Raw genomic sequence first — 17,701 nt, 5'->3', positions numbered from 1 at the left:
TTTACCTCCTAAAATCCAAGCGCGATAAAATGGACGCCGGGCTCAAGCGAAGCCGGAAGTGCGCGGGGGATTATTAGCTTGCGCAGATCCTTCCTCTCGGGAACGCGCACAGCTGCCTGCCTGTCTCACCTGTGATGGATTTAGATGAAGCTTTGAAGCTCGTCGGAGAGTTTGGGCCCTACCAGAAACGAGCGGTGGCTGTCCTCGTCCTGACTCAGGTGAGCAGATGTGAAAATTAGCGTTTAGTTCGCGGGAAATGGCGACAAGTGTGCGCGCAGTAACGTAGTAGCAGTTAGCTTGAGTAGCGCATACGTGGCTTTCAGGGATTTAACTGTGGACCCTCAACAAAACGGCACATTTATGACTTAATTTAACACATTTCTTATTACGGTTTCATTACTATAGCACTGCAACATCTGAGCTGTAACTACAAGCTCACATTTTAGCCATGTACGAGTGCAGAAGGTCTGCTTTTCCAGTCAGTGAACTTCTCTCCAGATTGCCTGCAAGAAACTTCAAAAATAGTTTTTTCTTGTCTCATGTCAAGTTGCGCTTTACCCCCACTCATATTGTGGTATGTTTTAGATATCTATTCCCAGCCACCCTTTAATTCTGCCAAAACTTGTATTAACCGTAGCTAGCCTTTTTATGCCCGCTGTGATTCGGCTACGCTAACGGGCACCTGTTATTTGTTTTATACGATTATTCAACCAAAATAGCGCAGACACACCTCAAACAAAAGCCGATAATTTTCTTAGCACCCCAGATATCCCAGTGTAGTAAAAAATATCTCCACACTTTTATATTGAGTTACGTAAAACTCATTTGACGACGGATTTGATTTTTTCAAAGTGGAGTTTGGTTTAAGGGTTAAGCTAACCCTCCATCTAGCTAGCTAGCTAGGTAGATGTAGTTCAGTCTCACTCAGGCTCGAAGAAAAACACAGTTTCCATTATTTTGACAGGATTTATTTGAAGACCGACGCTGTTAATGATTTCTACTGATTAAGCTGACATACCTGGTATGATGCTTGTATAGGATATATATACATGTATTTTTTACGTTGATAGTTTGTTTATTCTGCTTTACAGATTTTTCAGTTAGCCATAAAATCATATTCCTTTTAAAAGCCATCCCTGTGTTCATAAGTGTGTGTTACAACTGGGAGGTCCCGTTATTTTCACCTGTATAAGCAGGGACATTACTCAGGTGTGACTCAGGTGTCTAAGATGAATGCAGTCAGGTTTCAGTCCTTGTATGTGTAAACAGTTTTAACCCCACATTATCACAGCCTGTAATTTTTATGAAAAGTCTGCATGCGATGACCCCAGACTGTGTGTCTCTTTGTGCCCTGTTTCAGGTGTACATGGCCTGTCAGTCCATGCTCATCGTCCTGGTTGGATTTACACCGGAGTACCGCATTGAGCAGCATCAGCAGCAGGACGGCGTCCCTGTAAGCCAGCATGTCACCTTTACAGAGAACGTCGACTCCATCGTGACTGAGGTGAGAGCGGCCGACTCTTGCAGGATGCTCATCCAGCTAACCTGAGAGTCCACAGGTGAAACCTGCCTCCTGTCTCTGTGTTTCCTCAGTGGTTCCTCATCAAGCAGCAGGCCTACAAGGTCAGCCTCGCCGGGTCGCTCTTCTTCGCCGGGCTTCTAATCGGGAACGTCGTCTTTGGGCCTCTCTCGGATAAGATTGGCCGAAGACCCGTTTACCTGACAGGTGAGGTTGAGGCTGATGACAGTTTGCATTTTTCATTAATAAGTCTGTGATGTTAATGAGTGTTAATGTTTTGCTGTTTATAGGTTTGCTGTATTTGTCTCTAAAGCTTGAAACTCTTTGTTTGTCGCTCTTGTTTTTCCTCTCGTAGCCAGGCTGGCCACAGTTTTATGACTGATGATAAAATGACAACATTCAGTGAGCATGGCTGCGTAAACTGCTCGCAGACCCTGCGATTAATTTTTGGATTTCTTGGATTTTAGTTTTTCCTTCAGTCAGCTTCCTGTTGGAGGCCGGGCCCTGCACCACTTATAGACTTCTGAGGGTTTCTTTAATCGCCTGCCAGACTCTGAAGCATCTGCTTGAAGATGTTGGAGATCTTCAGACGCACTTCAAAGATAAATAATTATGTAGTAAAAGAGAAGGTTATCAGTTTGCATGGGGCATGCTTCTTTTCTCACATGGCTGTAAACCAACAGGCAGCTCACAGGACGTTAAACTTTATTTATACAGCTCCAGTTTACAGTAGCAGTTTTTTTCAGCTGTGTTGTGTTGTTAGTGGCTACAGTGTGAGAGACGGTTTGTTGGATTTCTCTGTTTTCACCTTAAAGCACTTTGAGCCAGCTGTTGTTGTGTTGCTTTGTAAATTACATTGAATCGGAAAAAAGAGAGAGCTGCAGCTGCCAGAAGTTTATGTAACTAATTTGTTTCAAATGTATTGAGTCTTTAAGTTTGCATCATTAGGGGGCGTGGCCTCTTTGACTGACAGGTGGCTGTAGCTGCTAGCTGTGTGCTCGGCTTCACCATGGCTAAGAGTCCCTGAACTGGACCTGGACACAAAAATGTTTTGAACGAGCTCACATGTTACTGAGCACGGCTGAGGTAAAGGAAGGAACAGGAAGTTAAAGTCAGTTGTGTTATAAACTGGCACAATTTGAAGAGAGTTTGAGTTATTTTCTTGTTTGTTTGTTTTTTTTCCAGTGATTCTCCAGAAATCTGTCAGAAATTTAAATGTAATCTTTGATTGCACATCTGTTAACATCTGAGGGGCGATCGTGGCTCAAGAGTTGGGAGTTCGCCTTGTAATCAGAAGGTTGCCGGTTCGAGCCCCGGCTCGGACAGTCTCGGTCGTTGTGTCCTTGGGCAAGACACTTCACCCGTTGCCTTCTGGTGGTGGTCAGAGGGCCCGGTGGCGCCAGTGTCCGGCAGCCTCGCCTCTGTCAGTGCGCCCCAGGGTGGCTGTGGCTACAATGTAGCTTACATCACCAGTGTGTGAATGGGTGGATGACTGAATGTAGTCTAAAGCGCTTTGGGGTCCTTAGGGACTAAGTAAAGCGCTATACAAATACAGGCCATTTACCATTAACAACTAATCGACCACAGTTTCATCTGAAAATCATGAGATCATTAGTCTTGGATCTTTATCTGCATGAATTTGGCTGCAGACTCAGTCCTCGGTGCCACAACAGGCCAGAAATCCTTCATTAAACTACTGTGGTCTACTGCTCATTGTGTATCTGTCTCAGTCTGATTGTGTCAGTGCTGCTGTTCATACGGTTCTGTTTTTAAAAATAAGATATAGAAGCGTTAAATCTGAATGTTTGCCAGAGGCTCTGCTGCCTCGAGTCAAACGAGTTCTTCTGTTTCTTCGGAGGCTTGTTGGACATGATCAAATATTAAAATCCTTTAAATTCCTCCTCATCCTCATCTCTCGTGTGTTTCTCCTTCTCCCTGACTAAATGTTGTCCCTCTCCTCCTCCACAGGCCTGTTCTTTGAGGTCGTCTTCGGCTATGTGACCGCCTTTGCGTCCAGCTATGAGGTCTTTGCTGCCTCTCGTTTCCTGGTGGGGCTGATGAACGGCGGCATCGGACTCGTTTGCTTCGTCCTCACGCAGGAGTACGTGGGCAAGTCCTACTGGGCCATGACGGGTAGGAAACCACCAGCCTGGTCACACTATTTACTTGGCAGGGCTTTAATTCTAGGTGTTAAAGATTAATAATCCCGATCCCTCGTCTTCCTTCCTTCAGGGACACTGACCAGCATGACGTTCGCCGTCGGCATCGCCTTGTTCGGCGCTGTGGGCTACTTAATCCAGCCGTGGAGGAGCTTGGCGACGGCGGCCAACTCGTCCGGCGTGCTCTTCTTCCTGCTGTCTGTGTGAGTACACACACCAGAGAGACGAGTCGCCCCACGCAGCCACGAAAAACCAAAACCAATAAAGTTAAACTGTTGGATGTTTGGAAGCATTTCCCATCAGGGCGACTTCCTAAACACACAGAGCTCGTGTTCTCCTGGGATTTAAACCAGGAAGGTTAACAGTTTAATGACACGCTCAGCTTTATAGTGTTAATCTGTAATCACCACAGAGAGAACAGACATCCAGGCTCTGCACAGAAAGGCTGTGAACCTTCCTGCTACAGCTCTGATCGTGGAGACTGACGGTCCAAACGGGTTCAGGCACACTGTCAGGGCGCCTCCCTTTGGAGGTTTTCCAGCTGCAGCCAATGGGAGGAGACCCTGGGTTAGCCTGGGAGAGATTACATGGATCTTGTTTGACCTGAGATGAGCTCCGGACCCTCCTGCAGGAGCTGGAAGTGTGATTTAGGATGAATGTGGATCTAAAGGCTTAAAGAAGCTGGTTTCATACAGAGGAGGGAGGGAGGCTCCGTGTTATAAGATACACTGGGAATCATGCACAAAGTGTGGATCTTGAGTTTTTGATCAGAATCAGATGTTTTTGCCCTTTCAGTCTTTTTTTCCTCGTCACCATGGAAATGTAAATGTGTTTACATTTGGTTAATGAATCTGTGTGAAATAAATGCTGTGGCTGTTTCTGTGTTATGATTGTGACATTCAAATGTTTCTGTGTGCACTTGCTGAGTCACTCTGTAAAATGAACCAAACACACCCTGTGATGTCTTCCTGTCTTCCTCTGTGGTTGCAGCTCTCTTCCAGAGTCTCCTCGTTGGCTGTACTCCCAGGGCCGGGCGGAGCGAGCTGAGGAGGTAAACACGATGAAGCATTCCTGAGCCGCTCTGTGAGAATCTCCCGGGAATTAGAAAAATGCACCTCTGCATGTTTGTGTGAATCACTGATATTTAAAACTGAGAAGCTGGAAAAGTGTGAACAGACCCTCCTTTACTCTGTTCATCAGGTGCTTTTAAATGTTTCAGTGAGCCGAGAAACCAGCTTCAGATTATGGCTTTAGCCTCAGTGAGGTCTCCAAAGGTTGGAGTCTGAAGCGCTCGTGATCAGATGTTTTCTCCTCCTACACTCAGAGGAGGTTTGGGCGAGGACGCTGATCTCGTCTGACCTCAGTGGGGAAAACCAGCAGGAAGCAAAAGGAGTGAGAATGAGGGCTTTGACAAAGGCCTGCACAGTGTTAGAAACAGCAAACAGAGGAGCGCTGTTCTGTCGAGGGACAAAAGTTAACTTTAAGTATGAATGCATTTAATGCAGAAAAACCTGCAAAGCTGCATTTGACAGAACTGCAGACTCCACGGTTCGATTCCTGACACTTTCCCTCTAAAGACTGGAGAGAAGCGTGAGCTAAAGTAAAGTCAGATTTATCGACTCGTTGGGTCTGCGTGTCCCGTTTCCTTTGCTCTCAGGAACACTGAGCATCACGTGGCTCATCCTGTGTTCTGGTTTGTAGGTCCTGCGTTTTATGGCGAGCAGGAACGGCAACGCCGTGAAGCACCTGATGCTGCAGCGCGTCGGCGTCTCTAAAGCCGGTAACCACAAAAGCCGAGGCGCCGGCATCCTGCAGCTGATCATCCACCCGGTGCTCCGCCTGCGCACGATGGTGCTCATGTATGTGTGGTGAGTATAAGGAGAGAAGAGGAAGGAGAGATGTTGGAGGGTTTAACACTCGACTGACTTTAGAGGAACTGCAGCTCGGAGCACTTTTAATACCGCGTAGGTTTCTCCTGCTTTCTATTTAATTACTAACTATAATTAATTTTAGAGTTTAGATGTGTTTTTATAAGTTGGGTGTCAGGAGGGAAGCACACATGTTGGCTCTTTTGTTTCTATGTAACTTCTGGGATTTAAACCCTGCACTTCCTGTTTTCTAAACCGGCGCTGCGACTGTGTACGAGCGTTTGTGACGGCCGTCCTGAAAAGAAGTTTTGTAGTTCGGCTGTAAATTTGGTCATTTTAACGTTGCAGGACTGAGTTTAAAAGTAAACTCTCAGAAACTGTTGCTGCTCCACATCAGCTGATCAGAGTTAGTTCAATTAACTCAGTTTATTCCCCCGAGTTAAGCACCACCCTGGGATCTGACCCGGACATGGTTTAATTCAATTCAGGTTATTTATGCAGCACCAAATCACAACAACAGTCGCCTAAAGGTGCTTTATATTGTAAGGTAGACCCTACAATAATACAGAGAAAAACCCAACAATCATATGACCCCCTATGAGCAAGCACTTTGGTGACAGTGGGAAGGAAAAACTCCCTTTTAACAGGAAGAAACCTCCGGCAGAACCAGGCTCAGGGAGGGGCGGGGCCATCTGCTGTGATTGGTTGGGGTGAGAGAAGGAAGACAGGATAAAGACATGCTGTGGAAGAGAGACAGAGATTAATAACAAGTGTTTACTGACCCGTCATGGAGGCTGTGACACTTTGGGGTGGATCTGGTTCTGGGTGGAGCCTCTGAGGAGGATTCAGGTCATTTTCAGACTCAGACTGTAGCTTTTAAATGTTTGACATGATTTAATTACTGAAATGTAATCAGATTACAATCAGACCATCTGCAGGATACATTTTAATAAAGAACTAAATCTATTTAAAGTCATTTCAGCCTCATTTTCACTCAAATGTTCCCATGAAAGATCCAACAGTGCCTCATTTTTCCATCAGTGTGACTGATTAGCAACAAATTATTGATCAGTGACCGGTTTATAATAACGAGTCTGCCGGGTGCTCGTACATCTGTGGAATAATGTCCACACCCACACAGCTGTGACGGTGCCTCCTTATTAAAACATTTCCTCTCCTTGGCGTTTGGCTCCGGCGTGACATCGTTTATTCTCTGCTTTGACTTTTAAACATTTTTTGTCCCGTTTTCTTTAATCCTGATTTACTTCTTGTTGTTTTATTGTTGCTCTATAAATACATCTGACCTCGTCCTCATCTCAGGGTCACACTCAGCGTTTCCTGGAAGTCGCTGCTTGATGACATCCTGCAGGTGTCAGAGGTTATGACTCATGAGCACAGGGTTGCTGGTTTAAATCCTGCTACTATGAACAAATACAGTGAGTGTTTGGGTGATAGTTGATAAGTTGAGTAAATGTTTCCTGCACAGGCGTTTTTTTTATTCTTTTAGTTTGTGTGTGAGCTCTGGTGTCGGTCTGTATTTCAGGTTCAGTAACGTCAGTGTCGCTGTGACTGATGCTCATATTTTTATCACTTCTATCATCATCATGCTGCTGATACTGAAAGTGCTTCTGTTTCCACTGCAGTGACTGAATATTCTGTTTTAAATACACGACTTCTTCTCTCGTGCTCTCTGCTGTCAGCACAGGCCTGGAAGTCCTCCTAACTGTTATCTCCCGAGGAGCTGATGTGATTGGGTTGATCTTTGTTTATGTCATTCAAACCCAGAGTGCTTTCTCCTGGATAATCTGTTGCTCCACAAAGGACAATGTTCATTTGTGATCTTTTGTCCAAGTTTAGGAGGTTTTCTTCCTCGTGTCATGTTCACCCTTAGTTTGCAGAAGCTTCATCGTCAGCCTGTGTAATCCATTCAGAGATTCGTTATTCCCTCTGCTTTAGAGATGAACTCAGATGTCAGGGCATTAAAGCTGGTACAGACCCCGTTTACAGGTCACCGACCTAAGGATCAGCTGATCAGCACATGTTTTATTACACTGACAGTAGCAGGGTTATTGAAACATTTGGTCAGATTTGATGAAATTGTCCCCTGAGGTGCAGCTCAGTCTGTTTTTAGGATTATTCTCTGATGTGTCATTTTAAATGCACGTCAGAAAGAAGCGGGAGAAATGTTGTATATCTTGGGAAAATTTTACTTTCTGGCAGTCAGGGAATTGGGGTCCAGGGTGGGTTTGGGTTTTGTTTTTTTTCTTCACTTCAACGGACTTGAAGTCTACTTTAGATACCATCTAAATCATCGATTGGTGGAGTTTTTGTTTTAGCTCATCTTTAGAGAAAACGTCTCTGTGGTAGATTCCCAGCTGTCGGGCTGCTTTCACCTCTTGTGAAGGAATAAAGAGCACGAAGAAGAAGAAGAAGAAGAAGAAGCAGCTGCTTGTGTCGGAGGCAGAGAGAAAATTAGTGGGTTGAATAAGCATCCACACGTTGGCTGTGTCACTGTGGAAAACAACAGGAACAGGAAGTCTGTGTTTTCCCGGCACTTCTGCACATACCACAGAGTGTGAGCGCTTTGATAGGAGCACGTCTGCAAGGCCAAAACACAAAGAGCTCAGTCATACCATCATATGTTATCTCATGGAAGCAGAGGCATGTAGGTCATGTAGTCCACACCTCCAAACATCCAGCTCGCTCCTCTTTTGCTTTGAGGTTTGCTCCTCTTCCTCACTTCTCTTCGGTTCATCTCCTTTGACTTATTGATGCACACAGAGTCGGTCGGGCGGTGCAGGTAACGCTTCATGATGGAAGCTGAGCCGTGTTGTTGTGCTCTCATGTGTCAGTCTCTGCAGTCCCTGCATTTCCTCTTTTCTCTGCAGTAACAGTTGAACCTGTTGTCTCAGCTGCTGCTCGGCGTAACCTTTAAATAAACACGTTCATAACTGAGCTGCTGCAGTTTGGGGTTTGTTGCCATGTTTGGATCCGTGCGTCACACCTGCTGCCTTCGTCCCTGAGAAAAGGCTCTGACGGTGATCTTTGATCAGCTTTTACACTTTCTGTATTGCTCACAGACTTCATCTCTTTTGCTTTTGTGCTCAGTTTGAATTACAGCTGCAGTGCTGCAGGCCTCTAACCTCACCAGCTGATTCATTCTCTTAGGGAAGTGGAGCAGCTCGGGCTGACTGATGTTCTCACACTTCAGACTTCTGACGTGTTTATAGCAAACAGCAAAAGGTCGAAGCTGCTGAACGTACAGAGTTAGCACAACAAACAGGATTTAAACACGTTTGCTCTGCTCGTCCTGTGAACACATCTTTTAATGAATCACATGCAGTCGACCTGCTGACGTTCTCCAGAAGATCCCAGTGATGTGAAAACATTTCTGAAGGATTATAAGGAATAAAAAGACAAAATAACCCTTTAATAAAAACAAGCAAAATCTGAATTTAACCATAAATTAACTAGAAATGATGCAGGAGGGCACCATTGAAATCAACACCAATGATCATGTTTTGAGAAGCATTAACAGCAATAATCTGTTTTTTCTTCTAATACACTTAAACAACCACATGTAATGAAACAAATATGATCTGAAGATCTTATACTGGGAGTTTTCCAGTATTTCCCAAAATAAAAAACGCATCACAGAAAAAGAGATTTAAAGAGAAGTAACAAGCAGAAGTAGCTAAATAAAGAAATCCTCCAAAAAAATGGGCGTATGCTGCACAGTCAGCAGAACTGATGCTGCGTGTTCGTGTTTCTTTGCTGTTAACGAGTCGTCTTCTGCAGTTTGAACAATTTCAGGTTCATGAACTCGTTTTTAACTTTTTAAAATATTATCAACAAACATTTTATTTCTGTGTGTGTGTGTGTGTGTGTGTGTGTGTGTGTGTGTGTGTGTGTGTGTGTGTGTGTGTGTCAGGTACGCCTGCAGTCTGGTGTACTATGGGCTGACTCTGGGGCAGGCGAAACGTCTGGTAGCCGGTACGTTAATGTGGCGATGTACGGCCTCGTGGAGCTGCCAGCCTACCCACTCTGCATATACTTCATCAACAAACACTGGTGAGACACACACACACACACACACACACACACACACACACACACACACACACACACACAGATGACACTTACTGTGTGATTTTAACTGTGACCTCTGAAGTGAGTGAAGAGGACGTTTCCCACCACACTCCTACCTTCGGTGTAACTGTAGCTGTGAGCCGGCGTCCTCACTCAGCTGTAATGTGAGCTGCTGCTTTTACTTGATGGATGTAGACAGAAGAAAATAATTTAAAATAGATGTTACATCAAACAGGGTTCATTGATTTTATTTATTTAACCAAGGGAAGCACCGGTGCCTCTGCCCGACCCTCCTCCTTGCAGCCCCTCCTGGAGGTGGGTGATGGCTCGTCCTCCAGGCTGCTGGTCTTGTGTGGTAGCATGGGTCCTTGGTTCATAGAGGTCTTTTAGATCATGTTCAGCCTGGCCTTTCACAACGACCAGTTTGGCTTAGGAGACTTTAGGAGCTTCCAATGACACAGGTCTGGGGTCAGTCAGGTTGCCAAACCCCTCACAGCTCTCTAGGGTTCATACACCAGCGTGCCTAGTCAGAGAGTGAAGGTGGAGCTGTGGACTTACTGGCTGATCTACGATCCTGCCCTCAGCCGTGGCTGTGGGTAGTGACCGACAGAATAAGACTGAGGATGCAAGCATTAAATGAGCTTCCTCCACAGGGTGTCTGACTCAGCCACAACAATACAGGGATGAACTCTGAGCAACTCGTCCAAAAACAGCCTGCTTGGATTTGAACTTGTTAGTCAAACTTTGTGAAGCTGTGTGAAAAACCTCACTTTGCTTCCTGTTTTCTGTTGGTCTTCCTGCTGCTTGCTCACTAACTCCTGCATGAATGTCTGTCTCGTCCTGCAGGGCTGGGAGGAGGAAAAGCATGGCAAGCTTCCTGTGTCTGGCTGGCTCCGCCTGCCTCTGCACCACCTTCATTCCTGAAAATGCAGGTGAGGCTCTGATACTCGACGGCACTGCAGAGGAATATGTGCAGCTGCAGGAAGTAGTCGTCTTCAGACACGTTTGCACTGCTCACGTTGGGTAACACCTACCAAGGTGCAGCTCTGCCCGTGCATGTATGAAAGAGCATTTGTCAGCCTGACAAGTCAGTGACTTCACTCTGAAGTAAAAAGGAAGTGGATGTGAAACCTGCGTCTGTAACATATTTCAGTCCAGTGGAAAAAAAAACTGCAAAAGGCTTGTTTAGGTGTTAAACACTTGGCATAAAATACTGATTTCCATATGCATGGATAGAAATTTCACAGTGTGTGATTATTGTGTAAGCAGAACAGAATGATAGTTATGCCTCACATAGTGTGTGACATGAAACAGGTTACACCAGCACATCTTTGCACCTTTCTGCTGCCTGTTACACATGCTGTGTTTGGAATAGCGGGCGAATTGGTGGACATTTCATCAGATAATAAGCTGCTTGCATTCTTAAACATGAAGCAGATTTTATTGTAATATTTAAAAATTGTCTTGTGTAAATAATAAACCACAGGTTGCATGAAAATGTTTTTGGTGCTGCAGATTTGTAGCCGTCAGTTTGAGGGTTCAGAGCTGCAGGTTTGTGACATCATTAAACACCTCGGGGAGGGAATGTGATGAGTTTTTATGGCTGCTGTGAGGTGAATATCAGAACAAACTCTCAGTTTGAGTTTGTGTTGGCAGGAGCTTTGCTGAGTGTGACGTCTTTGGCACTTGTGGGAAAACTGATGGTCAGCGCAGCGTTCAACATCGCCTACGTCTACACCTCCGAGCTCTACCCCACCGTCATCAGGTGAGCCACGTGCACGTCTGCATATTTACGTAGTTTCTGTTGGTCACATTCATAAAAACGTTGTTAATGAGACCTGGATGGGCGTTCAGGCGGCGTCCAGGAACAAAATATCGAGCGTTTTCTGCATCGTCTCCTTTTTTATATGTTGGGTCAAAGCTAACTGTAGCATCAACACAAAGTCAGAAACTTTGAGGAAATGTCTTCTCTTTTAATCTGAAACCGACGGGATTAAAGCTGCTAAGATGCCTCCAGAGTTTGTAAATGTCTCATTTTGATTGAAGCCAGAATAAAAGCGTCACACTGGCACAGACGGGACCTTTAATTAACTGATAATTCCTGTGCTTTCAAAGTCAGCGTGTCCTAAAGCTCTGCGCTCGGACTGATTTTAACATGCACGGATGTTTGTGTTTCAGGAACGCCGGGCTGGGAGTTTGTTCCATGTCCTGCAGAGTTGGAGGAATCCTGGCACCGTTCGTTCCTTCCATGGTAAGGCTGTGAGTGTGAGAGAGGTTAGGAGTAAATGCTCTGGAAAAAGCCTGAGCCAGCAACAGGAAGCACTCGATCTGATCTTCAGAGCCACTCAGCAGCTCTCATGAACCAGCAGACGTTTAAATGTGAGTTTAAAATGCAAAACAGTGAAATATGTGAGCGTGACCTGTGACTGTGGGAGGCTGGTGTTTTCACATGAAGCTGTGAGCCTGAAAAGGCAGCAACCAGCTCCCCGTTTGCAGTGGTAACAGTATCACTTCCTCTTTCAGCATTTCCTGTTTGGAGCTGTTGTTGGCATGGAGATCAGACCATTAAAAACATGGTTTAATAATAAAAAAGGAGGAAAAGTGATGATGAAGAAGGAGGTCTGGTAGTTTTTAAATGTTATTCTTTTAAGAGATTTTATTTTGAAATGTATTTTGTGCATCTTGGTATAAATATTTTAGCTGGTGTGTGCAGGGACGAAAGGACGAGGCGTTGAGCTTTGGAGGGATGGTTGAGTTTGGGTTCTGCAGTCGCCGTGTCCTGTTTGCTTCGTGCGGTTGCATTTATGCCTCATAGATAATAAAAGTAAGAGTGAGGCCTGTGGGGGTTTCCGGCTCAGGTTTCTTAAAGTGTGAATCTTTGCATTTGACAGCTCATCGGCTTCTTGCTAAAGTCTTGAGTTATTTATACTGGAGGGCGTGGTGAGCTGGGAGGACGGTTACTGTTAGTCTGTAAGTGTTAGTGTGATGTCAGCCTGAGAGATGAGTTCCTCCGATTGTAGCCTGTGGTCAAACATTCATGCTTTCTGTACTCTGAAACAAAGTGGGGGAATTTTAAAAAGTGATAGTCGGTGAAACCTCAAGTGTGCCAACATCTGCTTCCCACCAGCTCTGTCGTCTCTGTGGATGCAGCTCGTTTTTGTTAATAGGAAGGAAACAGTGTTTTTACTTAAACTTCTGAAGGAGTGTGCGCAGCGCCGCAGAGGCATTCAGTGTTCATGGGCCTGTGCTGGCTGTTACGTGACAATAAGTGAAGTATTTCCAAAGTGAAACCAGCGAGACGCTGAGGGGAAAATCTGTTTGGTGGGGTTTTTAATGACTCACTGACCGCTGAAGTATCGCCCTGACTACACCCTGCTGGGTGCGAGACGTCAGAGGCCAAAAATGCTGGAAAACAGAATATTGTCCTGTATTGATCTGTGTTAGGCTAATGTTTCTGCACAGTTATAAGGAAATGGAGTTCATGCAGCTCGTCTGAGTGATGAGGTCACACGACCTAATTCCAGGAAATCCATTTGCATTCACTGACTGATGCAGTTTTATTAATGACCTCACCGATTCACACATTCCTGATTAATGTGTTGCAGGTTTTCCTGCCCATGTGAAGCTGCCCCTCGGCCTGCCTGAAGTTTATCTGTAGTGATTTGTCCCCCCTCGTGCACCGTCCTGCTGTCTTATTTAACCACAGGTCTGATTTATAAATACACGCTGTGCTTTGTGTATTTTGTACCTGCTGCGTTTCACTTTCACACGAGTTAAATTTCTAACAGATCAAAGTGTGTAAATATTAGTTTCACAGGGAAAGAAAATCCTGTTAAACAGTCACATGTGACACATGAAAGTAGAAAAAGACGGTCATGAGTTTCGGTTTCTTCTTTTAATGTCACACTAACCTTTGACCTCGTTTTACCGTGTACTCCAAACCTAAATAAACAGTGACCTCTAGTGGTGATACAGGAAAGCTCAACAAACACGTGTTTACAGAAATCTCAGCTAAAAAGCTCTGAATCTTATTCTTTCTTTCTATCATAGCTGCAGTTTCCTGTTGCTGTAGCAGATGTTTTACATTATTTTCATGTTATTATTTGCATTTCAAAACAATTTCAAAACAAAATACCGAAGCTGTGAAAGCAAAGTCGATCATGTCTTTTGAAGAGCCTTTCTTTCCATAAACGCATGAATGATAAAACTGGGTGTTGATCGCGTCCTCGTGGCATTAGATATTTGCAGCCTGAGCGCAGGACCTTATAAAGTGAGGCTTTAATCAAACAGCACACCCAGGCTGTGGAGTTTATCTGAACTGATGAAGGTCGGCTTTTTACCCACAATCCTCAGCAATTCTCAGTAGTTAACAGTGTTTTACAGAGCGTGAAGGCAACACTCACAGACGCAGGAAAAACTGACCTCAGGTGCTTTATATTGTAAGGTAGACCCTACAATAATACATACAGAGAAAAAGCCAACAATCATATGACCCCCTATGAGCAAGCACTTTGGCGACAGTGGGAAGGAAAAACTCCCTTTTAACAGGAAGAAACCTCCGGCAGAACCAGGCTCAGGGAGACAGTTCTCCACAGTCTGATGGAGAACTGGAGATTGATTGGACGGGCAGGGTGTCTGTATCATATATGTTGATTGGCTGATTGGAGCCTATTTTTCCATGTCTTTGCACTGCTGAGACATGAATTAAAGGCACGAGGGGAAAAACAAGTGACTCTCATTGTTGTGTAAAAGGCCGGCATGTTTTTTAAAATCTCCCATCGTTTTTTGTGCTCACGAGTCGCACCTGTGGGGAGATTTCTGCAGAAAGTAGAGGTCTGTGTCACTCAGTCTTATCCAGAGATTTGCTGAAGATGGCTCAACAAAGTAAAAACAAATATTTAGTTTCACAGTTGGATATGATTTCCATTTTCCCAGTAATCTTGTAGGAGGTCTGATTCCTTGGAGTGTTTTTGTAGGAACTGGAGACCTATTATTGAATCACATCTTAGTTATTGCTTTCTTACTTGCACTTGTACTTTGTCCCCAATAAACATCACAAAACTCCAAATGAGTCTGAGTACAGACTTTCTCTGTGCTGGCACATCCAACATTATGTCCCAGTTTTATTTTAGGAGTGTTTTTCCTGCAGGAATCTCTCCACAGGTCGAGGCGGTGTGCCACATCTGTTTAACCAGTCCTCCTCTTTTAGCTCTGTTGCTGCTTTGCTTCTTTTTCAACCTTTTTATTTAAAAAAAAAAAAACACACTTTATTTTATTTTATCCCCCAGGAGGAAATAATAACGCATCAGAGAGTATTTAGATTTTTTAAGGGTCTCTTCAAACAATTTGCTCTTCATTTATGTTTTAGTCTCACTTTTGGACCGACCTTCTGATCAGTGTGTGTAAATAATTCAGACACACTGTGTAAACACACATGTTGAAGCATTCAGACAGTAAAAAGTCCCGGTTATGTGTCTCTGTGTGTCGCAGCGGGCCCTCCATACCTCCATGCCCTTCACCGTGTTCTGTCTGAGCGGCCTGTCGGCGGGCTGTTTGGGCCTCCTGCTGCCGGAGACCCTGAACAGACCAGCAGCAGAGACGCTGGAGGAGCTGGGCAGCCCGGGGCTCGGCCGAGTGCTGGAGAGCAAGGTGAGGCACCGCTGGGTGACGGCGTGAGACGTTCAAGTGTTTGTGGAACGTTTCTGTTTCTACAGCCACAGCGGACCAACTTAAACATAAAACCAGACGGTTCAGTCTGACAGGTTTTGTTTTATCGCTCATGTCCTCTTTTCCTCTCTGTCTGCAGCCTCTGTTGTATGAAGATGAAAGCTGCGCATCGACTCACAAATGAAGCCGCGGCCTCGTCTTCATCGCTCAGAACCGCAAACTGTCCCGTTAATTAACGGTTTCTGAGCCATCGTTCACCTCGGGAAGCGAAGATGCTCTCAGCTGACCTCGTATGGAGACGCAGCATCACGGTCGATTGTCCGCCTTCGTTTCACTTCCTGAACGCTGCGGCGGCGAATTTAGAGACCGAGGGCTGAGAGTCATGATCCGCTTTACATTCCAGATCCTGACAATTTAACAAGAGCGACCAAAAACCTTTGACAGCTCCTGAAGCCCGACAGCATTTCTTCCAGGGACATTTTTAGACTTCTGCTGCTTCTCAGGAGGAAATGTGTTAAAGACCCACCGCACCAGAGGACACCAGCTTACAGTCACTACAGTTTACACATAATTAGATTATTTATGTCGTTTCACTCAGACGGCTGCAATTTTCTTCCAGACAGGAACTATTATTATTATTTTACTCTGACTTAACGTCAGGAAGAAGGTCTAAAAGAAAACACTAAGAAAGCCGTGAAAAGTTTCTCTGTGGTCAGAAACGTCCAAATGTTTCAGGCTCAGACGATCCATCAGCTTTTCTTACCTGGATTTATTTAAACTCTGCACACAAATAAAAACCAGGCTGGTTTAATTTAATTAAATAATCAAACTCACTTTTATTTAAAGTTTTACAGAAAAATTTTAATGGATTAAATAATGAAAAAGAACTAAGTGTAAATATATGAACTGAGCAGCTGAAGCTCAGCTTTCTGTTTTTCTACCACGACTCAGCCGAGCAGCGACTTCGCTTTCAAAGGTTAAAGTAGAAAGTTTAAACTCCTGGAGTCAGCAGCTCATGAGAAACCTTGTTGGATCACCTCGCATATTTCCAGACATGTGATGAGCAGAAACCAAACTAAAGCTCACATCTTTCCTATTGGCTGCCCCTCATAAACACAGGCTTTAACCCCCCGATCCTAAAACGGCAGCTTTCAACATGTTTTCACTGGTTTTGGTTTGTTTGGTTGTGGGTTTGATGGTGGACGATCTTCAGGCAGCTCAGTTTTCTATGAATGGATTATATTCCCATCACTTTAATTCACAGTAATCATTATAGTTTTTATTATTAAGCCATTAGAACTGCAGAGCTGTGGAATATGTAGAACAGGCCAGGGGAAGATGTTTGGTCCTGGACCAATCGTGTTTGAGTGTTCGACTGCATCCATACATATCTGTGTGGGGACAGAAAATTTACATTTATAGATTCATTAATAAAAATGGAGAGTGGATGGAGCAGGAAGTCTGTGCCAGGATGTCGGCTTGGTACACGGGAACGACCCAGACGTTATTCATTGTTCCCAAACAGCAGCTGATGGTGATCATGTGATCGCCTGTGGGCTTAGAGTGTTTTCAGGTGTTGATCTGGGAAAAGTCACCAGCTGTTTTTCACATTAGTGGACAGAAGTTTTCCCTGTTTTCATTTACTTAGTAATTTATCTGCTGATTCATTTTTTGCTTTTAAAGCGTCCGGGAGAGTTGGAGAAAACTTCTCTCTTAGATGTGACGATGACGATGGTGAACCTAGAAAACCAGAAACAAGAAAACTTGATATTCTGAGAATCTGTTTTGTTTCCAGGTTTTAGATGATATGAACTGTTAAACGAGTGAAAAAGCAAAGCTGTACATTCAGTGTGAGGGACAATAAATTAAGGACAGGTTGAGGCAGGTCCCGCTCAGACTTCCTCGCCTGCAGCTCTGCAGCCTGAAGATCGGTCAGGAGCTGAAACCGGCCCTCAGATGTTTCCTCTGAAGGTCAGGACTGTGAGGCCAGTTTGATGCAGTCGTTTTACCGTCTGCTTCATTTCCTCTGTAACGTGAGAGACGCTGCCATCGGAGGAAAACTTGCAGAGAGATGATCTATAAACGTATTTTTAAAAAGGGAAGAAGCTGTGTGTTCTGCAAAGTTTCTTAAAGTAAGCGATTACTTCCTGTTTTACTGATGTTGGTGTGTGTGACACACTCACGTCTGTATTCATGCTGAAAGAGGCCGTCGCGGTCCTCCCGTGCCTTCGACTGCAGCTTTTAACTGTGAAAAAGCACTTTGGAAAGTGTTAAACATCATCTGACTGCAGATGTTTGATTCTGTGCTGTAAGCACTGTGTGCACTCTGTACATAGACTGTATGCACAGAGATCAATGATGCTCATGAACTGTTGAGTTCTCTCTGTGATAAAGACCAT

General features: G+C 44.6%; 1 protein-coding gene and 1 long non-coding RNA gene across 2 annotated transcripts; both read left to right on the top strand.

Moving 5' to 3' along the window:
• The first annotated feature begins 57 nt into the window (after positions 1-57).
• On the top strand, positions 58-16,879 carry slc22a15 (solute carrier family 22 member 15). Its single transcript, XM_019366660.2, is given in 14 exon segments — positions 58-218; positions 1,361-1,504; positions 1,594-1,726; positions 3,488-3,652; positions 3,752-3,881; positions 4,669-4,729; positions 5,380-5,546; positions 9,478-9,512; positions 9,515-9,617; positions 10,482-10,567; positions 11,292-11,400; positions 11,814-11,886; positions 15,126-15,284; positions 15,442-16,879. Coding segments are annotated over 14 exon segments (1,494 nt in total). The 5' UTR covers positions 58-134; the 3' UTR covers positions 15,487-16,879.
• On the top strand, positions 5,554-8,141 carry LOC112841918 (uncharacterized). Its single transcript, XR_003213393.1, has 2 exons — positions 5,554-5,642; positions 6,867-8,141. It is a non-coding gene; the product is annotated as an uncharacterized LOC112841918 (long non-coding RNA).
• Positions 16,880-17,701: the final 822 nt, after the last annotated feature.

The sequence above is a fragment of the Oreochromis niloticus genome, linkage group LG13 (genome assembly GCF_001858045.2).
Source record: "Oreochromis niloticus isolate F11D_XX linkage group LG13, O_niloticus_UMD_NMBU, whole genome shotgun sequence".
Classification (NCBI taxonomy): Eukaryota; Metazoa; Chordata; class Actinopteri; order Cichliformes; family Cichlidae; genus Oreochromis; species Oreochromis niloticus.
The sequence above is the reverse complement of the archived record's forward strand: the minus strand, read 5'-3'. Positions and strand labels throughout refer to the sequence as shown.